This window comes from Henckelia pumila, chromosome 2 (assembly GCF_033568475.1).
Source record: "Henckelia pumila isolate YLH828 chromosome 2, ASM3356847v2, whole genome shotgun sequence".
NCBI classification, from domain to species: Eukaryota; Viridiplantae; Streptophyta; class Magnoliopsida; order Lamiales; family Gesneriaceae; genus Henckelia; species Henckelia pumila.
Genome location: NC_133121.1, coordinates 111,209,308 through 111,233,930, shown reverse-complemented (window position 1 = coordinate 111,233,930; position 24,623 = coordinate 111,209,308). Strand labels below are relative to the sequence as shown.

Below are 24,623 nucleotides of genomic sequence, written 5' to 3'. Positions count from 1 at the left end.
TTCTGTCATGGACTTTGGTTTATCTTGGCAGGATCAGTTACCTTTGATTGAATTTGCCTACAATAACAGTTATCATCGTAGTATTGATATGGCACCTTTCGAGGCATTGTATGGTCGACGGTGTCGTACTCCGTTATTCTGGGATGAAGTCGGGGAACGGCAAGTCGAGGGTCCTGAATTGGTGCAGCAGATTGTAGACAAGGTAGATTTGATCAAGCATAGGATCAAAGTTGCTCAAGATAGACAAGCCAGTTATGCGAATATTCGCCGCAGGCCACTTCAGTTTGAGCCTGGTGAATATGTTTTTCTGCGAGTATCACCTTTTAGGAAGGTGATGAGATTCGGTGTGAAAGGCAAGTTGTCTCCTCGTTACATTGGGCCTTTCCAGATACTGGAGAAGATCGGAGATGTTGCTTATCGTTTGGCTTTACCGCCATCTCTTTCCAGTATACACAATGTTTTTCATGTGTCGTTGCTTCGACAGTACATAGCTGATGAATCTCATGTGATTCAATCTACTGATATTCAGCTAGAGCCAGATCTGTCTTTTGTTGAACGACCAATCTGTATCCTAGACAAGAAGGAGAAAGTTCTTCGGAACAAGACTATACCAATTGTGATGGTACAGTGGCAGCGCCGAGGCGTTGAAGAAGCAACTTGGGAAACTGAGAGTCGTATGCGAGCAGAATATCCTGAGTTGTTTGCTTTGTATTTTTGATTACCATCTAAGATGTAATTACCGTTGTTGTAATAAGACATGGTTTGTTGTTTCATATTGTTATCTTGATTTATCTTTAGATGTTATTTCGCGGACGAAATATCTAAAGGTGGGGAGAATGTAGTAACCCGGAACCCATTTTAAGATAATAATATGTTAAACATGATTAAGGGTTGGTAATTGATCTATTTCGGAGTGTTATTGGATTTCGGAAGAGGAATTTGGGCTTTTGACTTTGGGCCAGATCGGAAGCTCCGATCCCAGTTCGGAAGCTCCGATCCTGACCACTTCGGAAGCAGATCGGATGCACGGAGATCGGACGTTCCGATCAGGAACGGAGGTTCCGATCTCCGCCAGCCAGCAATGCTCAATGACTCAACTGTGAGTTTTGACAAGTGTTGATCGGGGGTTCGATCGGAAGTTCCGATCCCGGAACGGTGGTTCCGATCCCGACGTGTCGGACATGCACAGAATGAGCTGGAATCGGAAGCTCCGATCCCGAGATCGGTGGTTCCGATCGTTGCCGAGATTTTGGCTATAAATAGGGCTCATTTGCTTTAGTTTTGAAATACGAATTCCCGCGTTTCCTTCTTCAGTTATATAGTGTGAGATATACACTTGAGGGCCCTATCGATTATAATAGAGGTTCTGGAATAACCAAGGTGTGGTTATAGTCATCCGGGACTAGCGACTCCAAAGGGCTAACTACGGACGAAGGTATGGTCCGGGAATCTATTTAAGTTTTGAGAGTACTTATTAGCTTAGTTAAGGCTTATAGAATTTATGTAGTGATACGGTGAACTTTTGAATATAGGCTTGGAACCTAGGATCCTATTATACTTGAACTAGCCTAGAGGTACGTACACATTGACTGAGATTGCCAGCGAGTATACATGTTTATATGTTGCATTTATTTGGCATTATTATATGGCATGATGTATGATTTATCGCTTTCTATACTCATATGTCATGTGCATATACACGTTGAGCCTATTTCTTGTTATACCTGATTATAGAGCCGCTCAGCTCTATACTCGATAGTCTGTCACTGAGAGTACTGCGACGGCGGGGGCATTTATGTCTGTCTACTCTGGTGTACTAGACGAGTGTGGTTGCACCCAGAGGTTGATCCGTGCGGTGGCAGCACTCATATGGCGCCGGTTCTGAGCATGACTTTTCAGATGACCCTGTACCAGTCATCATGTTGCATGCATTATATACATATTTTTACTCATGTTTATGTACTGGGCGTAGCGCTCACGTCCTAGTTGTTATCTTGGACACCCTATTCCATGGGGCAGGTCGCAGGATGGACGGAACTGGTAGTTCAAGGCAGGACTAGGGAGCAGGAGCTTTGAAAGTTTTTATACAGCACGATTTATTAGCTGTATAATGTTTACTTTTAAGAATTTCGATATGGTTGTATCACTACAGATTTAAGCCTGGATTATATTACTAAGCTGATATGTAAATTATGGATTATGTTTCCGCACGTTTTTACTCTGTTAAGTATTTTGTTGTATTAAGTTTAATGCATGCTATTAGTTGCCAGTTAGTAGGTGATTCCATGCAGGGTCACTACATAATCCCTCGCAGATGAAGTCATTCATCATGGAGTAGTTCTCACATTCGAGTCTAAGTCTCGTAACAACATCCCATCCAATATCTTGGATGATTCCCATCACAAGGAAGTTCTAACCACAACTCTGATGACAACCCCTAGTCATCGTTGGTAGAAATCCGTCCACCTACTAGATCCACACATCTAGCAGTAACCCAAAGGTTAAAACCTATATGCTCAGAGTATACACTTGCCAAGAAAATCCCTCCATGACAGGTTCCCATAGCAGAACACTCAAACTATATCTCTGGCACACCAGACGATATCGAATCATCGATATCAAACCTGATATCTAATCCAAGGTCATACCCTGTCGTGACTGCTACCAAATCCCTAGACTTAGTAGCCTTCCCACCGCCATCTCCTGAAGCACAAGGGCTCCCAGATAACCTCTGAAGTACAAGGACTCCCAGAGTAATACTGGCATAGGGTCGCGCCCCATCACGTCTAGTCCTGGTCATAGTCCACAACTTTCGGCATATACTGGACCTGGCATCCCGATGAAAACCCATCATCACAAGCCTCAACCTAACAAAGGTCAGACAGCCTACTATTCTAAGGACACAACTTAGAATGAAGCCCAACGTTCTAAACCGAACAATACCCTTAATGCCTCCAGATGAGTCCACTCATCGCTGGCACTAACTTAGTCCACCGACTAACTAGGTCAATCCTAGGAAAACGCCTAGACTAACCGCAAGTCACACTGTCACAGTTGGCCCACTCAAATCCCATGAGCTGCAATAGTTGAACACTAATCAACTAAATCCAATCCAAACTTCTGCACAATCATGCAATCATCCACGAATTGCTGGATAAATAAAACATGTATCACTTATTTCAAGTTATGTACAATTCTCTTTATTACAATCTCATGTAATACATACAGTATTCAAAATACAATGAAATGTACAATCGAACTTGAAATGATACAACCAAAGTATGATGATTCATTACAACTGAAATACTGTTTACAACTACAATGATACAGTATTTAAATCATCGTACTAGTCTTCGTTTCTTGAGCATGAAGCTTCTAATCGACACACGCATCGATACAAGCATACTCCCAACCAAGTCTCTCTACATGTCCACCTACGAAGAACTCTGGAGAAATGGCTCATGATAGCTAATCAGCTATGCTCTGCGTCAGTGCATGTCAGTCGACCCCTTCTGCTCACGATATACCATAAGCGTTCTTCTTGTATTCATATCATGCTTTTGAACATGAAGTTTCCCGTGTGCCTACCGAATGCATCGATACAAGCATACCGGCAAAACTATGTTCCGCATGAAAATCTCTCCAACTACGATTGGAGAATCTTCAGAGTAGTGTCATCATGGTAATGACTGTACAGATGCAAGCATCAAGTAAGTCCCCACCAATCCTCTACCACTGCCTCTGGCATCCGGTACTCGATCCAAAACTAGGATCCATATGAGTATAAGTCTCGGAAGCTCAGACACGATCCATCGTTCCTGCCCGCACTTGCTGGAATCCCATAAGCCAAATCTTTAGAAATCCTATCGATGATGATAGTATCTGGGCAACTTAATCGCCGCATCATCATCTCTTCCAAGGTCTCATCCATCCTATAAGGATAACCCAAATTCTCAGTACTATATCCCAAGTCACTTGCATGCATATGCTCTGATACCAATAAATGTAGCGACCCTACCCGGATCCGCTACCTAATCACAGTTAAGAGCATAATTAGACATGCATTAAATAAATCGCTGCGGAAGACTTAAATAAAAACAGACCGGCAGAATACAACCGGTTAAACCAATTCGATTTATACAACCAAATCGAATAAATAGCCTAAAGGCAAAACCTACAGCTAATCCTGCTGTCTTCACTGGTCACTGGCTACTCCAAGCTCCTGGTGCTCAATCCTGCACCTACACATGCCCCGTCGAATGGGGTGTCCAGATACACAGAAAAGACTGGACGTGAGCAATAAGCTCAATACGATAGCACTGGGTAAAACATACAAATATGATGCATGCAAATGATAGGGTATCCATATCTGGGATAACTGTATACAACTGCTCAGTAAAGGCGCCTAGGACATGAGTGGTACAACCCGGGGAGCAAACCCTATGTACACTGCTCATTCCTATAGGACGTGGACCGTGTCCCCCAGATGCTAATCACCCATGACCCGTCAGTCACTGGGCCCTAGACATCAACCGTCCAGACAGGGCTGAGCGGCCCTACATGGCTCATCTCACAAGATGGACAGGCACAATATGATATGCACATGCTGCATAATAATATGACACACAAATGCAACATATAAGCATGCAAAACCCGCTGGCTATCTCAGTCTGTACTTACGTACCTTACTACAGGCAGTCCTAGCAGTCCCACTCTAGGTTCCCAGCCTATCATCAACTCTACAATGCAAATACTCATGCATCAATAATTAAGCTCTAAAAGCCTTAACTAAGCTATTGCATACTCCTAAATATTTTAAGGAGACCATAGCTATACCTGCGTCCGTCGTCAGCCCGCTGATGACAATTGCCTCAAAACTTAGGCACATCTTCGCCTCGACGTTGGGATCGCTATGCCACTTTCGGATGCCTCATTGGATGCCTAGATCTCCCTAGATCTGAGTTAGAAAGCTTAAGAATCAAAGAGAAGAGAGGGAAAGGTGCACTTGAAAATGAAATCTTGGCCCCCTATTTATAGACGGAGTTCGGAGCCTCCGAACACGGTTCGGAACGTCCAAACACGATCGGAACCTCCGATCCCATCTTCGGAGCGTCCGATCGCCCAATATTACGTCAGCCATGACGTCACTTTGCTGACGTCAGCCATGACACGTGCCCTGGTCCCGATCGGAACGTCCGATCTCACCGACGGAGCTTTCGATCCACTTCGGAGCCTCCGATCCTGAGTTCGGATCCTCCGATCCAGTTCGGAGCCTCCTGACTTGGTTCGGAGCTTCCGAATCCTCCGGATCCTCGGGACCTTCCCGGCTATTTTTTCGAGTATCCTGAATCCATTTCTGGACTCCGTTAACCCATTTGGATTTTCGTTAATCATGTTTTACTTAATCTAAACATGATTACATGATTAATATACTAATTAATCGCTAATTCTGGATACGGGTCACTACAATCTCGTACAACGATATTTACAACAATTATATCGTGATTGTTTGCTTTTTATCGTGAGATTTTAATATTATATATATCGTGATATTTTATATTCAATATATATATATATATATAATTTTATAAATAAAATTTTTATATTAATTTTTTTATGATGTAAATTATGTTGTACAAGTTTAGTTGTATATGTAGCATTACTCGTGTTAGAATTATTCGATCCACTGCAACAAATAAAGATATGTAGTTAGGGATTGGAAAAAAATACCGAAATACCGAAAAAACGTACCGAAAAAATTACAGAAATTACCGAAAAAATCGGTTTACCGAAAATTTTGGTACGACATGATACCATACCGAAATTTTTGGTATCGGTATCGGTATGGTAAATTTTTTTTTCGGTATTTCGGTATATACCGATATACCGAAAAATAATTTTTTTTAATATATATATATAATTTCGGTATACCGAAAAAAAAAGTCGGTACCGACTTTTTTACCGGTATACCGAATTTTTTTCGGTATATCGATAATTTTTTGATATACCGAAATTTTTTTGAATTCGGTATCGATACACGGTATAGATTTTCGTCATACCGAAAGTTCGGTGTACCGAAAATTCGGTATATTCGGTATACGGTACAGTATCGATATAAAAAAATTTCATATCGATTTTTTTGGTACGATATACGGTATCCGATTTTTGATACGGTAAACCGTACCGACCCATACCTATATATAGTCGTGGCTTAATCATTACATTTTACTATACCCAATAAGTATTTTTGATTTACATACCTTTTCAGTCATGTAGTCTAGGTCTTTCATGTATTTATTTATTTATTTTTTCAGAGTCAAGGTCTTTGGATTTATGTATGAGTACTTGCCTAGAGAGGCATGTATTTTCGACCTACTTTCCTTCGACTTGGAGGAAAAACGCAAAGAACGTGTAGAAATAAAAATATTAGGACAAGAACCCGACAATCATTACATCCACTGGCCAATAAAATTGTTAATATATTTATTGCATATGTAATAAAAGTTTTACATCATGACGTAGAAACCTAATATATATATATATTTCTTTTTTGAGATAGAAACCTAATATACTTAGTACACATAAAAGCGTTCACATTATATTATTTATATATATACGTAAAAATATATATATAAATGTGTTCATACAAAGCAGGATGGTTCGAGATGGTTCGATCCTACCCCATGGGCATTATTCATGGGGTAGGTGGAACTCTTTCATTGGTTTAAATTATGGATGCCCACATCAATTACGTGAAGCCTGCATAATTTGACCAATCATGTGCTTTTATCTATCACATGGGATAAAACCCATGGGGCAGGATGAAATTTTCCACACAAAATGTAAACCAAATTGCAGTCGCATGCATGTCAATAATTTATGGTACCACTCTTTCAAATATATGTTATATTTATCGGGTAAACTTCCGATTTTTTATGTTTCTTGCCCCATTATTAATTTTTGGCTCTTGTGTAAATAAAAACCGTGCAACTTGTTGATGAATATATATAGCTGTATATATACACATATGTTATATTAAAGTTTTAACTAAAATTTTATGCTTTTTAATCTAAATTAATTTCATTCGATCATTCAGATTGAAGCAAAAAGTCAAAAACTTTGTTGGAAAATGCTATTTCAAGATAAGGAAATTGAATTCTCGAGTACCTAGGTCACCCCAGTTAAAAAGCGCACTTAAAAACGTACAAATTAACCATTCCTGATTTCTATATAATTTGAAAATGGTAACTTTTGATTAATTTTGTTCTTGGGATTACAAATAACAATATGGGTCAAAAACGCTATTATTTTCAATCTATTTTTCTCATAAAATCATACTCCATAATTGTCCATGGAACGTGGTTATATCTTATGGCACAACACAAAATCATAACTAATGTGTATATATTCATGAAATAAATAAATAACATCGTTTTTTTTTTTTTTTAAAACTCCCTATTAATCTCATTAGAGCCACTTTAACTAAAGTCTTTAATTCAAAACCATTGAAATTTATGAATTTCACACTTTTAAATTAGTCAAACAACTAAATTAAACATCGTTCATAACAAAAAAAACACAGCTTACATTTTTATCTTATGACAAGTTGGAAGCTTGAAACAAAAACAAGAAATGAACATGATATTATATTTTATTCATTAATTAGTTTATATGGTTATTATTCGGTGATATTCGAATTAAATATATATATTTTCTTGGTCGTCTTCCATCTTGTGTAGTTTAGACATTGGGACGGGCCCTTGAGTCTCTGTCTCTATCAGCCTTTGCAGTTGCTCCATGTGACCTCTGCTGTTCCATTAATTCAACCAACACAACCTTCTACATATCTCCGCTCTAGAATATAAAAATACTGTTAATTAAGAATATTATAAAGAAACCAAATAAAAATATCCATGTTGTACCATGTAAAGCGACGGAAATTGTATTTGGCCATGCACATATTATATGTCATCGTATTTTATATAGTGTCTCATATATTCTTATTTTTGTCAACTTTAATATTTTTTATTGACAGTGTTGATATGAACATAAATGCATCGCCGTCATATTAATTCCATATTAGCTCTATATCAAACAAATGATTAAAATTAATCCAAAAAAAATGATAGTGGCCGATTAACTAAATAATTATAATAAATTTGACAATACATAGAACTAACGATAAGAACAATCTATTATATGTAGATGTGTGAAACTGTGTTTTAATGAATATTGTATACTCGCATTATAGTAGTTTTTAATTATATTATTTTTTAGCAATATTGCAATTTCATTCTTTTATGTTTTGACGTTCAATTTCAGTCTCAATATGTATCTTTTAATTTCGGCAATTTCAAACATTTGCGATCGATTGTATTGATATTACACTGCACACATCAGCGCCGCATCGGAACCACATAAATATCACTTAGGAAATATGACTGAAAACAAAAATTAGAAAAAAAACTTATAATCTAAAAATGAATTTGATATGGTAAAGAACCAAAGAGGCAAAGAGGTGCAATTAGAGACAGGGGCGGCTCCATTAAGGGGCAAGAGGGGGGGAGGAATATCCCTATATTTAAAATATAATTTATAATGTATTAATATAGATTAGAAACCAAATACGGAAATACAAGAGAGAGATAAAAAAAAAACTTAAGTTATTTTAAATAATGCAAAGTGATCCAAAAATTTGTGGCTCATAATCTTTAAAAAAATTAAAGCCCAAACGCTAATTTTTAAATCTAAACACAAATAAGTTTTAAGCTTTTTAAACTTAAAAACAAATTATTGAAGCAGAAATCGTTAACCTACAAGTTTGTGAGTTTGACTTTGATTTTACCAATCGCAACAACTGTAATGAATATAAAATTTTTTGTTGTGAAAATCATTACGAAAATTATAAATTGTTTATACTGAAAAAATATATTTTGTAGTTTTTTTTTTGTTTTTGAAGAAAGCTGTCTTTTGTGACATTGTAGTTTGTCGAATGAAATTATTAATGATATTCAGAAAATATAAGGTTGTAGAGGTAAATTTTAAGTTAAATTTGAGATATAAACATATTATTTAAATTAGAGTACTATATTTAATTTTTGTTATATATATATATATATATTTGTGATCTTTAGTTATGTTCGTTTGTCATCCCTTAATAATATATCTGAATCCGACCTTAATTAGAGACATATATGCAACTATTTTTTTCATTTTCATTTTTTTTTTTGACAATTTTAAGTTTTTAAATAATACAAAAGTTATAAAAATAGAGAATCATTATGTTTATTTTCAATTTTCCAGATCAATTTCTCTTTCTCTAAAATTTTTTTATCCCCCAAAAATATACTAATTTCTCCAATTAAACCCCTCCATCTTTTTTCAAATAATATTCTATTATAATATTATATCGTGCTCAAAATATTATATATTTTATTTAAAGTTATTCTATGCACTCGGTATACCCATCAATATCTAAGACGGTCCCATCTGAAATCTATAATAATATTGATTATATTTTATGAAAATAAATTAAACCTAGCATAATATATATAATGCAAATTGCTCAAAAATCTCCAATCCAAACATGTTTTGCTCTGCATTTCTTAGTCATTTTTTTGTATCACATTTTTTGTTAATTTGTACCACATCTTGTATGATTTTGTACCACATCTTGTATTGTTTTGTACCACATTTTATGACTAAGGACCCCAAAGCAAAACAAGTTTGCATTTGGAGATTTTTTTAAGCAAATTGCCCATATATATATATATATATATATTTTTTTTTTTTTCTTTACTGAAAAGCCAATTGCATGACCTTGACGTGATAGCCACACTTGAGTCTATCTTCAACACTTAGTCGTCCCCTTCATAATAACCATTTATTACAATATATTAATTACAACGAAACTCTTCCGATTAATTAATTAATTACAAAATTAATTGCAGCCCTCCAAACACCGAAGAAGCACGACTTCCATTCATATTTTTTTAATTATTTCTTTATTTATCGTTTATTATTATTTTCTCTCCGTTTCTTTCAGTCCTTTATTTTCCCTCTCTCAAAAAAAAAAAAGGAAAAGAAAAGAAAAGGCATATACTTACTGACAATTCCAAAAAAGCCCTTGAACTTTCATATATTCACATCTCGACCTCTCCTTACCTTCATAAATAAATCCCTCCCCGCAGCTCACCACAGTCTACAAGTATAATTTTTTTTTCTCTCTCTCTCTCTCTTGTGCTCATATATATATATATATATATATATATATCATCAACGGCAAAACGACGTCGAAGAGCAGAAGATGAACGGAGTCGAGCTCTTGGCCAGCTGGCTGACACCCGCTGTTCTCTTCTGCTTGCTGAACCTCACGATCGGCGCCATTTTCGTAATATCGGGCCTCAAGCCTCGCACCACCGATCCTCCAAAAGCCAGCGAGAACGAAGACGCCGCCGTTTCGCCGCCGAAGCTCGCGCGTGTCCCGTCCTTCCTCGAACGCGTCAACTCCATCAAGATCTCCTTCTCCCGAGCCACCGTCCATCACGAAGACGGCCCGAATCGAGATCATGATCAGGCCCGGCAAATTCCCGAGGGTAATAATACTAACGACTTTCACGTGACGAGGAGCAAGTCTGATGCGGGAGCAAAGTCTTCCTCGTCGGCGTCGATGAAGAAGTCCGCCAGTGAGAAGACATCGGAGGTGGGCGGCGCCGGGGATGAGGCGGTGGATGCGAGAGCGGATGATTTTATAAACAGATTCAGGCAGCAGTTGAAGATGCAGAGGCTGAATTCTCTGTTGAATAGATCATCATGAGGATCTTGCATTTGCATAGATGTAGGGGTAATTAAAATGAGTGAAATATTATTTTTCTTCTTATATTTTCATTTTCGGTAATATTGTAATTCTTGATTGGAATTACGAATAATTTTTAATTACCTTTTAAACTTAATTTTGTCTCCATTTTAATTCACCAGTAATTATTATGGCATACATTGTATTTGTATGTGAAGAAAAGGGCTGTATCAGACATGGGTGTTCTAAGTTAATCTAGTAACAAATTAAAAATTTTATTTTGAGTCACATTTTATTATATTAAATAATTGAATCGATAATATTACATTAATTAATTATAATTGTGAACAATTAAAAAATGTTCTTGTTATTTTATAGTAATCTTGATTTAAATAATGATTTAATTAAATAGTTAGTTTACCTATCTTCTTATAATTATTGTAAGGTATATTTTTTTATTGATTCTATTGAATTAGTGACAATTTTGGATATTAATTTTAGTTTTAGTAATATAAATATGTTCATGAGCAGAAAATGAAATAGGTCGATCAATAAAAAAATTTGTATAGGAATTAATGTTTTGGGGGGCAGAAATCGATATAAATTGCAATGTTTGAAATACAATAATAAAATCGTAAGATCACTTGTAAGTAATATTGTTGGCCTGATCAGAGAATTCTTTAAGGATGCGTTTCGAAATATTTGGATTTGAGAAAGTATTCGAATGAAATAACTTGAAATTATTATTTTATGGATTTCAAATCCATCGTAATGACTCAAAAAATAATTATTTGAAACTTAAAATCTATTGCCAAATTAATGGATGCATGCATTTAAAGTACTAATTGATGGATTTGTTTATTATATAGATTTAGAAGTCTCGCCATCGATCGAACCAAATTAATTCAAACTTATAAGTTATAACTGACGACTTCAACGTTTTGAAGACGTGAGGTGATGTATAATTTTAATTAATTTCTAAGATATTTTTGAAGATTGATCGCACCTTTTTGGAACCTGAAAAGGCCATGGAAGAAATATTAAATTGAAAGGCAACAAACTGATCATCTTAAAAAATTCTACGAATTATTGATCAATTTCTAATTTGTATGATTTTTTTTTAAAAAAATTGAATAATTAATGTAAGGGAGCTTGTCGATAGGCACAAAGAATTATTTAATTTTATTTGCTGATTCAGTTGTTTTACATTAATTATGCATTGTTAATTGAATTGTTAATTACTAAAGATGAAATTTATACACTTTTCTTCCGAAAGTAACTGATTTGGCTTAATTAGTTGTGATTTCAATCCTTTAAACTTAATTATAATTAAGAGTATGTTTCTTGTAAAATGGTCTCACGAATCTTTATCCTCCGCGAAACGAGTCAACCATACCGATATTTAGCATAAAAAATAATATTTTTTCACGAGTGATCTAATTAAAAAATTCGCATCACAAAATTAATCCGTCGAGCCATTGCACAAAAGTTTTTGTGTATGATCAAAAGCTTTACTTAACTCTGTTTTTTTTTATAAAAAAATAATAATAATTTGGCGTCACGAATTAACGATTGCACATCAATATTCTGCAATGACATGTTAAAGGTCTAAAATCACAACATGAGAAAATCAATCAGAAAAAAACTTTTAAATTTTGATTAATTAATTAGAGAACCAACACCGCAGTTCCACCAAATGATAATACCAAATTTACAAATTTTATTTAATTGAAAAACACATATATGCTATAAATTATTATAATTACAACTCAACCAATATCTTTTCCATCCCCCGTGGATTTGTGGAGATGAAGAAGTCTCTGAACTATTTCCATCTCCTTTTGAAGCATCTCAATTTGTTCCCGGAGCATTTTCTCCGTTTCAAGTGGACCGTGGACCGGGTTTTCTCGCCTGATACTGGCCTCGATCACCAAGGTCTCTGCAGTCCTGCTCCTCTCCTCTTCCGTAACAGAATTTAGCATGTTCATCGTGTTTTGACCTCCGAACAGCCAGTTTACTTTTTCGAACTCTTCAGCCTTTTCAGCCGGAAAATATGGCGCAAACACACAATCCGGGCCGCACCTCTTCCGTCGATAGGTGCATGCTGCACAGTTTTGATGAGCCATTGTGTTAAATATTGATTCCATGTTGCATTAGCCGCGCTCTATATATATATAGAGTGTGTGTGTGGGTCATTTGAGGATGATTAATGTGTGTTACTATCAGTATCTGCTCACAGGATTTCCACATGTAATTCTAGTAAAATGGATTTAATTTAAATAGCTAGATTTTTGCTATTTTTTTAAAGGAAAATTGTTTTTTTTTAGTCTAGTATGTTTGTCACATTGCGATTTTTGTTCTCTATCTTTTTTTTTTTTTTTTACAATTTTAATCATTTTTTTCCTATTACGTAGCGCTGATGTAGTACCAATACAACGCTGATGTGGAGCTGAAGTATATGGTGTCACATAAGCATTTTCGACGAAAAATGATCGAATTTACCAAAAATCAGAATATGCAGAATAAAACTAAAATATGAAAAATAGAGGAGTAAAATTACAAAATGATAAAATTATCGGACCAAAAGTGCAATTTTCTCTATTTTTTTATTAGCATACATGTCAACTATATATGGTATAAATTTTAGTTATATTATCAAAAATATACGTATATAGGAAATTTTGCTTGTTAAATTCTAGTAAATCCAACTTTAATTTTCTATACAAAAATTTGCATGATCCCTAGCGATTTTATAATTCAAGAAAAAGGCATATAGCATATACAATTCAGGATTGTGATTTGTGCGCATAGTACTTTACAATTATTTTATGAAGAACAAAGAACATTTTCATTATTGGATTACCCAATCTTCAAACTGTTGACTTGTATTGTTTTATGTTGTGTACCTATCCTATAGCAATATAAAATTTATAGAGAATAAGTTTCTTCTATTCTTTTTGTAACTAATTTCTTGAAATTTTCAAATATAAGACGAGCAAAGAAAATTTATAGAACAATGCATGCAATATATACCGGCCATTTGATTTGATTTTCGGCATCAAATGAAAATATTTATCACTATATCCTCTTCTATCAATTTGGAGAAAAAGATTTGATTTGAAGAAACTCTAAAAATGAATTTGAATGAAACCTACAGGCTACAATTGGTGTATATCAATTCTATCACAATCATCGTTACATCTACATAAATTAATGAGTATCCGAGTAGGTATTTTGTGAAATCGGTTGACATGATTCATATTGGATGCGAAATAATTAATAATTTTGCATAAAAAATAATACTTTTACCTATATCGGACGGGTTGGAGATCTGAACAACAAAATTAACCAATAAGACGATGTCATACGTGTTTCGGTGTAAATGAAACGTGGATTTGAAATTCACTTAACATATATTCATCCAAGCAATTTAACTGATTTGAAATCTATAGTTTCAAGTTCCCCAATTCAAGCGCACGTATGCTTGTTTTCCATATCGCAAGAGGAACATTTTGCAGATAAAACTAGTCTCACCTTTTCGACTTGGTTTTGGAGATTAAAAAGTGAAAAAATTTAGATTTGGATCGTTATTAGTCTAATTAAGGTGATTTTATTATAAAGTCAATGTAAAATCCAACAACCTCGACCCGATAAATTTAGGGTCATGAAGTCCACGTGTTAGACATAGATCTCACGACCTAAAAAAATTAAAGTCGTTGGATCTGACGTGAGAAAATTCTCTCACAACAAACACAAATTTCCTTATTATTTGCGTTAATGAATTAAAAATTTCTTAGAATAGAAATTTGACTTCCTTGGATTGAGCAGATGATATATATGTAATAAATCGCGGTCAAAAGTCAAAAGAGTAGAAATTTGGTCACTCTTTTTCGAATGGAATGTTATGTTAAATCCATATAGTTTTGTATTTCTTGTTACATAAAATTTATGTGATATGTAATTACCGTACTTTTAATTTTTACCATTAAGTAAATATTTACACAATTGAAATTATTATGCCACTTGTAAGCAAAAGTCTCCTTTGACTTGATATCTAATTATAATTGACTAATTGTAATGCATTGCACGTACATTAAACACTATAGACAATGAATATAATTTTGAAATCTTGAAAGGAATATGTGAAAGGAATTTAATTTAAAATTTAAAATTTTGATAATGACCATACCACAAACCAATATATCACTAATAAAGATAGAAAAATATTACCGAAAATCCGATCCTTCGTTTTTTTCATTGAATCCAATATTATTCCCTAGATTGTTTAATAAGATTTCATAACTTGTTTCCAAAAAAAAATAAAAAATTAAAGTTCATAACAATATATTTTTTTAAATTATAGAACATATTTCTAATAAAAAAAATGGTATTGCAACAAAAACAAAAAGAAAAAAATTCACCATCAATTACATAATCTTGCAGAAATCTATGTAGCACCTTATCAAATGAATATTATATCTTGTTAAAATATGTTTCTATCAGATTGAATAAGAATATAGAAGAGATTATATCAAAAAGTACAGATCAGATGAATTCAGTGATCAGATGAGTTCATGGTCAAATCGAATATTGGGATCAGATTGAAGTTGATGGTCAGATGAGTCTTCAGATGAGTTCAGGCAGATCGATTGCTCGAGTACTGAAACTTGGTTAGAGGTCAGATGAATTCTCCGTAAAGCTGGAAGCTGGAAGGCATATCAAAGTACAAGAGCAGATCAGATGGAAGTGAGAAGACTTATCGGGTTGGACCATGTTGACTTTATAATTGGGCCGTAAGTTGTTTGACCTAAAACCCAAGAGGAAAATTCGGTGTAATTCTCTATATGAGCAAATGAAAGACACACAAATGAGAATAACAAAAAATCAAATTCTTCAGAATATATTGAGAAAAGAAAAGAGAGATTTCGGAGGAGAAAACTTGGGCGCAGATTAATGTGATGGGAAGATTCAATGATCAAACCCTTGAATCATGTCTATATCTAGCATTAATAGTTTTCTGTTCTATCTCTGTTATAATAAGCTCTGGTTATTGAGCTTGGATTTGTTCTGTTGGTGATTAATAAAGTGATTGTGTTGCTTTTTCGTGGACGTAAGCAAATCTATCGAACCACGTAAACACTTGTGTTGTTTATTTTCTTTCGCGCGAGTTGGTGTGTGATAGTCAGCTTGTTGACAAACACGAAGAACTATTTATTTATTTATTTTTGAAGCAGCATATATAGTGATGGGTTACTTTATAACTCTATCTTTTTTTTTTCCTTTTAAATTCAATGTCACGTCAACGCAATGAATAACCCCATAATAAGCAATATGCGATGAAATGTTAAAGATAAAAAAATTATAACAAGAGCAATTTAATCGGACTAAATATGAAATTTGATTAATTAATATTAGATAATAAACAACATCACACTTATAACTAATATAATTTTATTTAGTGTCAACCAAATTTGCCTTTTTCGATGGATTTGTGAAGATCAATCTGCCTCCGAACTATTTCCAGCTCATTCTGAAGCATCTCGATTTGATCTCGCAACACTTTCTCGGTTTCGAGTGGGCCGTGGACCGGGTTTTCTTTCCTGATCCGAGCCTCCATCACTAAGGTCTCAGCGGTTCGACTTCTCTCTTCTTCACTAACCGACATCAGTATGTCGATTGTGTTCTGGACTCCAAATAGCCAGTTCACATTCTCGAAGTCTTGAGCCCTTTCAGCAGGAAAATATGGCGCGAACACACAATTCGTGCCGCACCTCTTCCGTCTGTAGATGCATGCTGCACATTTTTTATGAGACATTTTTTTTGTTAGATTGATTCAATATTGCATTAGCTAGCTCCGCTCTATATATAGTAGGGGGAGTTTGTCGATGATTAATGTGTATTTTACTATGAATATCTGTTTACAAGATTTCAAAATGTAATTCTAGTAAATAGAGTTAACTGGCATTGCTAGATTTTTGCTATTTTTTATTAATATACATGTCAATCTGATTTTATATTTGAGAACACTATCAAACGTTTATTATAAGATTTTATTAATTAATAAATAATAAATGTCTTTAATTCTATGATAAAAACACAATTTTATGACACACAAAAAAAATAAAAAAACAAATCCAGATACCTAGAACACGATCAAATAAAGTAAAATTTTTTCGTGATTTCATGCAAAGATTGACGTTTTGCGACTTGCAATGTGAAATTAAATAACAAAAAAAATTATTAATTCGAATTTCTAAAATGAGATTTAATTAATGTTTAATTGTGTGATAATGATGACTCCATATGTGTTATTTTGATATGAATTTATTTTAAAAATTAGTCTAATAAAATGTCACATGATTAAAAATTAATTTATGAAAACAAAGAAAATTTAATTATTGGATTACGCAATCCGATCAACTAATTAACTTGACACACTTTTGACTCGGTTCTATATATGTTGCGTACCTATCCTATTGTAGTAGAAAACATAGAATAGAACCTTTGGTTTTGACTGAGAATAAATTTCTTGTCCTAATTTTTATAACGAATTTCTAGAATATTTCAAATATCAAATCGACGAGACAAATATAAAAAATAAAAATTAGTAGAATAGGCATGTAAAAAAAATTTAATGCCTATATCCCTTTTCCATTCTATCAATTTGGAAGAAAATACTTGATTTTGGGAAAGATTTGAAAATGAATTTGATTTGGAGTAGGTCTTTTGTAAGACAATCTCACATATTTTTATCCGTGAAACGGATCAACACTACTCATATTTACAATAAAAAATAATATTTTGGCATAAAACTAAAAAATATTTTTTCATAGATGACCCAATTACGAGATTCGTATATCAAAATTGACCATTGAGACCGTCTCAAAAAAAATTTTGTGATTTGAATGAACATATATTTGTGGTTTATTTCAAATCCAACACAATTATAATTACATCTAGATAAAATAAAACGTATGGAGATTAGAAAAAGAAATTCACCTAACATATATTCATCCAAGAAATCAAATTGATTTGAAATTCATAGCTTCAAATCCCTCAATCTAACCGCATGCTTGTTTTTCCAATGACGCATGAAGAATATTTTTGAGATGGGAGTCAGTCTCGATTTTTCGGCTTGGTTGTGGATATTAAAATTTTAAAATTTAGATTAGGTTTGTTAGTCGGGGCAATTTTATTAGAAGACCGATGCCAAATCCAAAAGACCCCGACCCGATCTATTTGGGGTCATGCAGTCCACGTGTTTCAAATATAGATCTCGTTGTTCTAAATACATTAAGATCGTTGGATTTGATATAAAAGGTAGTGCTACCACGACATGAACAAATTTTTCCTTTATTATTTATATATGTTAATTAAAGTTTCTTTGAATAAAATTTTGATTTCATTGAATTGAGTAGGTGATACACGTAATAAATTGTTGACCACAATGAAAATTTGGTCAATCTTTTCGAATGCAATATAAAGTTCAACTATATTATATTTTGGTTTTCTTGTTCCATAAAAATATGTGTGATGCATCATGCATGTTCAATATATATATATATATATATATAATATATATATATATATAGAGTTTTGTTATGCTGCCCACCAACCATGCCAGAATCCGTGCCCACAATGTATAAGTCAACTCATCTATTGTATTGGTCAACTCACATATTGTATATGGTGGGCACAGAGTCGGGCATGGTTGGTGGGCAGCATAACAAATCTCTATATGTGTGAGTTTTGTTATGCTGCCCACCAACCATGTCCGACTCCGTGCCCATCACGTACAAGTAAACTCACCTATTGTATTGGTCAACTCACATATTGTACATGGTGGGGACAAAGTCGGGCATGGTTGGTGGACAGCATAACAAAACTCTATATATATATATATATATATATATATATATATATATATGTGTGTGTGTGTGTGTGTGTGTATGTGTGTGTGTCTGTGTGTGTGTGTTTTTAAGTAACTTTTAATTTTTACCATGCATTAATGATCACTAATAAATATTTACATTATTCAAATTATTATGCCATATATAAGCAAAAGTCTCATTTGATCGACTTGATACTTAATTATTATACTGTAGGTTTTTTGTTATACGGTATTACAAATTTTTATTCATTGGATGGGTCAACACTTATCATATTTACCATATAAAGTAATATTTTTAGCATAAAAACAATTATTTTTCATGTCTAATCTAAATAAAAAATGGGTATCACAAAATTAACTACCGAAAGAATCTCAAAAGACTTTTTTCCATTATTCTGACATCTATAATTATAACTAGCATGACCTAAAAAAAAAAAATTATAACTAGCACCATCAATGCACACAGAACGTGTGTAAGATAATATAGAAGTATTATAATATATTGCATGTACATTAAAAATTATAGACAATGAATATAATTTTGAAATTTTGAAAAGAAGTACGAGAAAGGAAGATGAACGAAAAATATAGTGTGAAGAGGTTTAGTTGGGGGAGGGAAGATATATATAGACGGATCTAATTTAAGTTCGTCTTGAGCTATAATTACCTATGTAGACCATGGTCTATCAAAAGCATGCATGAGCACATTTTAATCAAAGAAAACTTTCAAAACATTTAGTTTTAACTACAAAATACAATATAGTGACATTGAAAAAAATATACACTAATAAAAAAATAATGTTTCAAGTGAGCTCACTGCAAAAAAAGGTTTGATATTTGTAAAAAAGGGAAAATTACAAATTTAGTCATGTATGTTTGTCACTTTGCGATTTTGGTCCTTTATATTTTCACATTTCAGTTTTAGTCCTATATGTTTCGATTTTTAATGTTTTATAAGTGAAAAAAATTTAATATATATATGTGTGTGTGTGTGTGTGTTTGGATATATTTTTTGTAAAATATTTTTAAAAAAATGTTATCCTAGTATAGCTTGTAAAGAATACGTGAGATGTATTTTAGATATATTTAGAATAGAAATATGAAAATAAAAAATGAACAACATTACTTTTGAAATATTAAAATGTGTTTATACAATAATTTTCAAAATACATTATTTATTCTTAAAACAAATTTTAAAACATTTTATATAAACTTTTTAAACAACACTTGTATAAAAATGTTTTATAAGTACACGCCCAAACACAACCTAGATGTTTCGGAGATATATTTGAGAACTTATCACATTTTTTTTTGAAACCTCAAAGCTGGGTCATGTAAGTAATAATGTTAAATTGACGGACAGCGAACCAATAATCTTTGAAAAAATCTACGATCATTAATCCGATTTGAAATTTATATCGTTTTTCAAAAAAATTGGATGTTAGCCAGCTTGCCGATGGGCACGAAAAATTATTTATTTATTTTTGAAGTAGCTATATCTATAGAATTTTATTTGACTAAAGAGGAAATATATAATATTTTCTTTCCAAAGTAACTAATTTGTCATCTTAATTGTGATTTCAATCCTTTTATCTTATAATCGATACTTACTAAATTCATGTGTGTATGTGTGTGAATTTATTTATTTTTATTTTTATTTTTGGTGTCATGTCATCAGTAATTAACGACCTCACATCAACAATATGCAATGACATGTTTAAGGTTTAAAACTATAAATTTACAAAGTTCTAAAAGTTTATTTATCAATTGAAAAACACATATCGTTGGTGTTGTTATTATTATTACTATAAAATTAATGTATATGGTCTCAACCAACTTTAATTGCCTTTCCCCATTAATTTGTGGAGATCAAGTTGTCTTTGAACTATTTCCATCTCTTTTCATTGCATCTCGATTTGATATCGCAATATTTTCTTTGTTTCGTGTGGGCCATGGACCGGGTTTTGTTTCCTGATTCTAGGGATGACAATTTTTTCCGCGGGTTCGGATACTCACAGAAAAAATCCGAAACAAGGCGATTCGAAGAAAAATTTTTGGGTATAGGTTCAAATTCGAGGATTTTTACAAATCCCCGCAACATTTTGGGCGGGGATGGGGATAACTATGGGGATGTTATCATGGGCGGACCCATATTGGGTCTAGGGGGCACATGCCCCCCTCAATTTTTCATAAATTTTTTTTATTATATATTGTATTATTTATTTAATAAAATAAAATATAATACTTATTAATTTTAATTCATATTTGTGTTATACATTGAAAAATAAAATTATTTAGGGACTTATCAAATAATATAATAAATTATTATGTATTGATGACACTATTTTAATTTTTTTGCTTATCATTTAATGATATAAATTATGCATTCATGATTTTTTTTTTATGAATTACAGCATTTAACATAGTTAGATTTTTATTTTTTTCTGAATTGCATTTTTCTGATATCTCAATTTTTTAATGTGTTTAGCTTGTATCCTTTTATTTTTAAAATTGTTAACACGTATATTGACAAAATGTACGTACTAAATTTAATATATACAAAATAGAGAAAACAAAGTGGTCACCGACGAGCACCCGATGGAGCAACATGTGGCTCCGCTCTTAATTGCGCCCCCCTGAAAAAATTTCCTGGATTCGCCCCTGGATGTTATCCCCATCCCCGAACCCACCCCGAAAATAATAATAATAATAATACTAATAATAATAATGTAGTAGATAAATATTTAAATTATCAAAATTTATTAAATCTAAAATATTATAAAAATTAAAATTAAAAGTATTATTATTCTTTGGTTTATATATATATTTTATGCATTATATATAATATATCCGCTTATGATAACATACTTTTTTATAACATAAAATATTATTTTGTTACGTACACATATAACTATTAATATTAATCTATGTATATTATTTATTTATTTTGATAAATTTAGAAAAAATATATAATCTTAATAATTTTTTGATACATAGTATTTTATTTAAAATAATAATTTTAATTGATATAAATATTTGTTATTTAAAATATTTTGATAAATTTTAAAAGATAACATTATAAAAAAAAAATTCCCCAAAATATTTGATGTATTTTATCATAAAATTGAATGATAATTTTTATAGTCTTGTATAATAAAATTTACTAATAATATATATAAATAAAATATTTCGATTAATTTTAAAAGATAATATTATAAAAAATTTTTACCCAAAATATTTGATGTATTTTATCATAAAATTGAATGATAATTTTTATAGTCTTGTATAATAAAATTTACTAATAATATATATAAATATTTCATAATTAAATTTATTAATAATATATATATATTTTCGGGTATGAGGACGAGGATGGAGACTTGGTTTCCGTGGGGATGAGAAATTCCCGATAAAAAATTATGGGGATCAGGGCGAGTACGAGGATACCTGATTCTAACCCCAATCACCATGATCTCAGCGGTTTTATTCCTCTCCTTATTTTTAACAGACATTAGTATATGCTAATGGTATTTTGAACACCAAAAAGCCAATCAAAACTCTCGAAATCTTCAGCCTTTTCAGCCGAAAAACATGGCACAAACACGCGATCCGTATCACACCTCTTCTGTTTGGAGGTACATGCTTCACATTTTTTATGAGACATATAATTTGTTAAAATTGATTTAATATTGCATTAGCATATATATATATATATAGGGAGTTGATATTTACACTCCATTTTGTGTTATCTACATTCCACTTCATGTGTAAAATATTTGTTCAATTTACTCACAAATGAAGTGCAAATAACAAAAAATGGAGTGTAAATATCAACTCTCATATATATATAGAGTTTTATTATGCTGTCCGACAACTATGCACAAATTCGTGTCCACCATGTACATATATAATAATTGAGTGTTTTATACAGGAGCGGATCCAGGATGTAAGGTTTGGAGGGTCCGCATATAAAGTGACGACAATGTGCGACGGTGTCGGAACTACCAGTTTCCAACGAGAACTATTAGTTTCGCTATTTTGACTTGCATTATTTTTCTAAAACTTGTTTGAGTATGAGATATATAGAAAGGTAAAAAAAATTGAGAAATTTTTTGTTCGAATGCCACATAGATCTGTCACTATTAGTGAAATCAAATTTTAACTTAATAAAAATCCTAATTTTTGTGTCATTTTATATTTTATTTTTAAAATTTAATTTAATGTTCGAAAGTATTTTTTTTTACTAATTTTTAGACTTTTTTCAATACGAAAAAAGTTTGTTAAAATAAAATTTTAAAAGTAAAGTTTTATAAATACTATTTTTTGGAATTTTTTCAATACGGAAAAGTGTGTTAAAATAAAAATTTTTTGTTTATAAAAAAACGTCAGTACATGAAAAAAAATAATTCAATTTTATAAAGACTTAATAATAGACATTAAAATTTGCTAATCATTAAAATTAACCAAATTAAAAGATATTGAAGATGTGACAAACTGCCAATTAATACATGAGCCCAACAAATAAATAAAAAAAATTTAAAAAAATTGAAATGTTGTTGACCAGATTCGAACCATGGGTTATCTCTTCTCATCTCCGCTTATTGAGATGGCATGACCATCTACGCTAGAGACCTGGTTATTAGCATAGATGGTTTATTAAAATATATATACACACTTAATAAAAAAATTCATATATAAAACTTAAAATTTTAAAATTTCCGGGGGGCCGTGGCCCCCCCGGGTCCTCATGTAGATCCGCCCCTGGTTTTATACATGGTGGGCACAAAGTTGGGCATAGTTGTTGGGCATCATAACAAAACTCTATATGTATGTGTGTGTGTGTGTGTATATATATATATATATATATATATATATATATATATATATATAGTTTCTTTCAGTTGCCCACCTATCATGCCGTCCATGCCCACCAATGATGTGACACTATTTTATTGGACCTACAATTTATCACATCTTTATCACATCCAATAGAATAATGCCACATCATTGGTGGGCATGGTGGTGGGCATGATAGGTAGGCAGCTGAAAGAAACTCTATATATATATATATATATATATATATATATATAGTTTTGCTATGCTGTGCACTAACCGTGTCCACTTCTGTGTCCACCATGTATAAAACACTCAATTATTATACATGGTGGACACAAAAATTGGCATGATTGGTGGCCAGCATAGCAAAACTTAGGGGTGTCAATTCGAGTGGGTCGGGTTGACGAAAATAATTATAAAACACTCAATAATAGTAATATTTAATTTAATCGCATAATAACAAAATATAAGCTTATATATAATTTAAATTGGAACTTTTAGTTGTAGAAAATTTAAGGTATACTTATTAAAAAAATAAAAATTATTTTAAAAAATAAAATTATACAAAATAAACATTAAATGACGAAAATCTATTATATCAATAGACAATATATAATAATTTTTTTTCAAACATACAACATATAAAAATGTAGTAAATCTATCTTAATTTTATATAAAAATAATAATAATTAAAAGTTTCAGGTCATTTCGGATCAACCCGTTTTGACCCGAACCCAACCCGAACCCGATTATTTTTTTTGGGTTAGCTTTTGGGTCAACCCGATTCCACCCAAACCCAAAAACCCCCAACCCTAACCTGGTATTTTTCGGATCGACTCGTATCGGGTTGTCGGGTTGAGTTGAATTTTGACACCTCTAGCAAAACTAAATCTATATATATATATATATATATATATATATATATATATATATATATATATATGGTAGGGGGAATTTGCCTCATTTGGCGATGATAAATGTGTGTATTTACTATGAATTAATATCTGCTCACACGATTTTCAAATATAATTCTAGTTAATAGATTTAATTGAAATAGCTACATTTTTGCTCATTTTTTAAACATATCTATCGAAGCATATC

The 24,623-nt window shown here is 32.4% G+C and overlaps 1 protein-coding gene across 1 annotated transcript; it reads right to left on the bottom strand.

Moving 5' to 3' along the window:
* Positions 1–12,564: 12,564 nt before the first annotated feature.
* On the bottom strand, positions 12,565–12,921 carry LOC140878164 (LOB domain-containing protein 4-like). The gene has a single exon (XM_073281776.1). It carries the CDS (start codon positions 12,919–12,921, stop codon positions 12,565–12,567), a length of 357 nt encoding a protein of 118 aa, XP_073137877.1.
* Between the last annotated feature and the right edge of the window lie 11,702 nt (positions 12,922–24,623).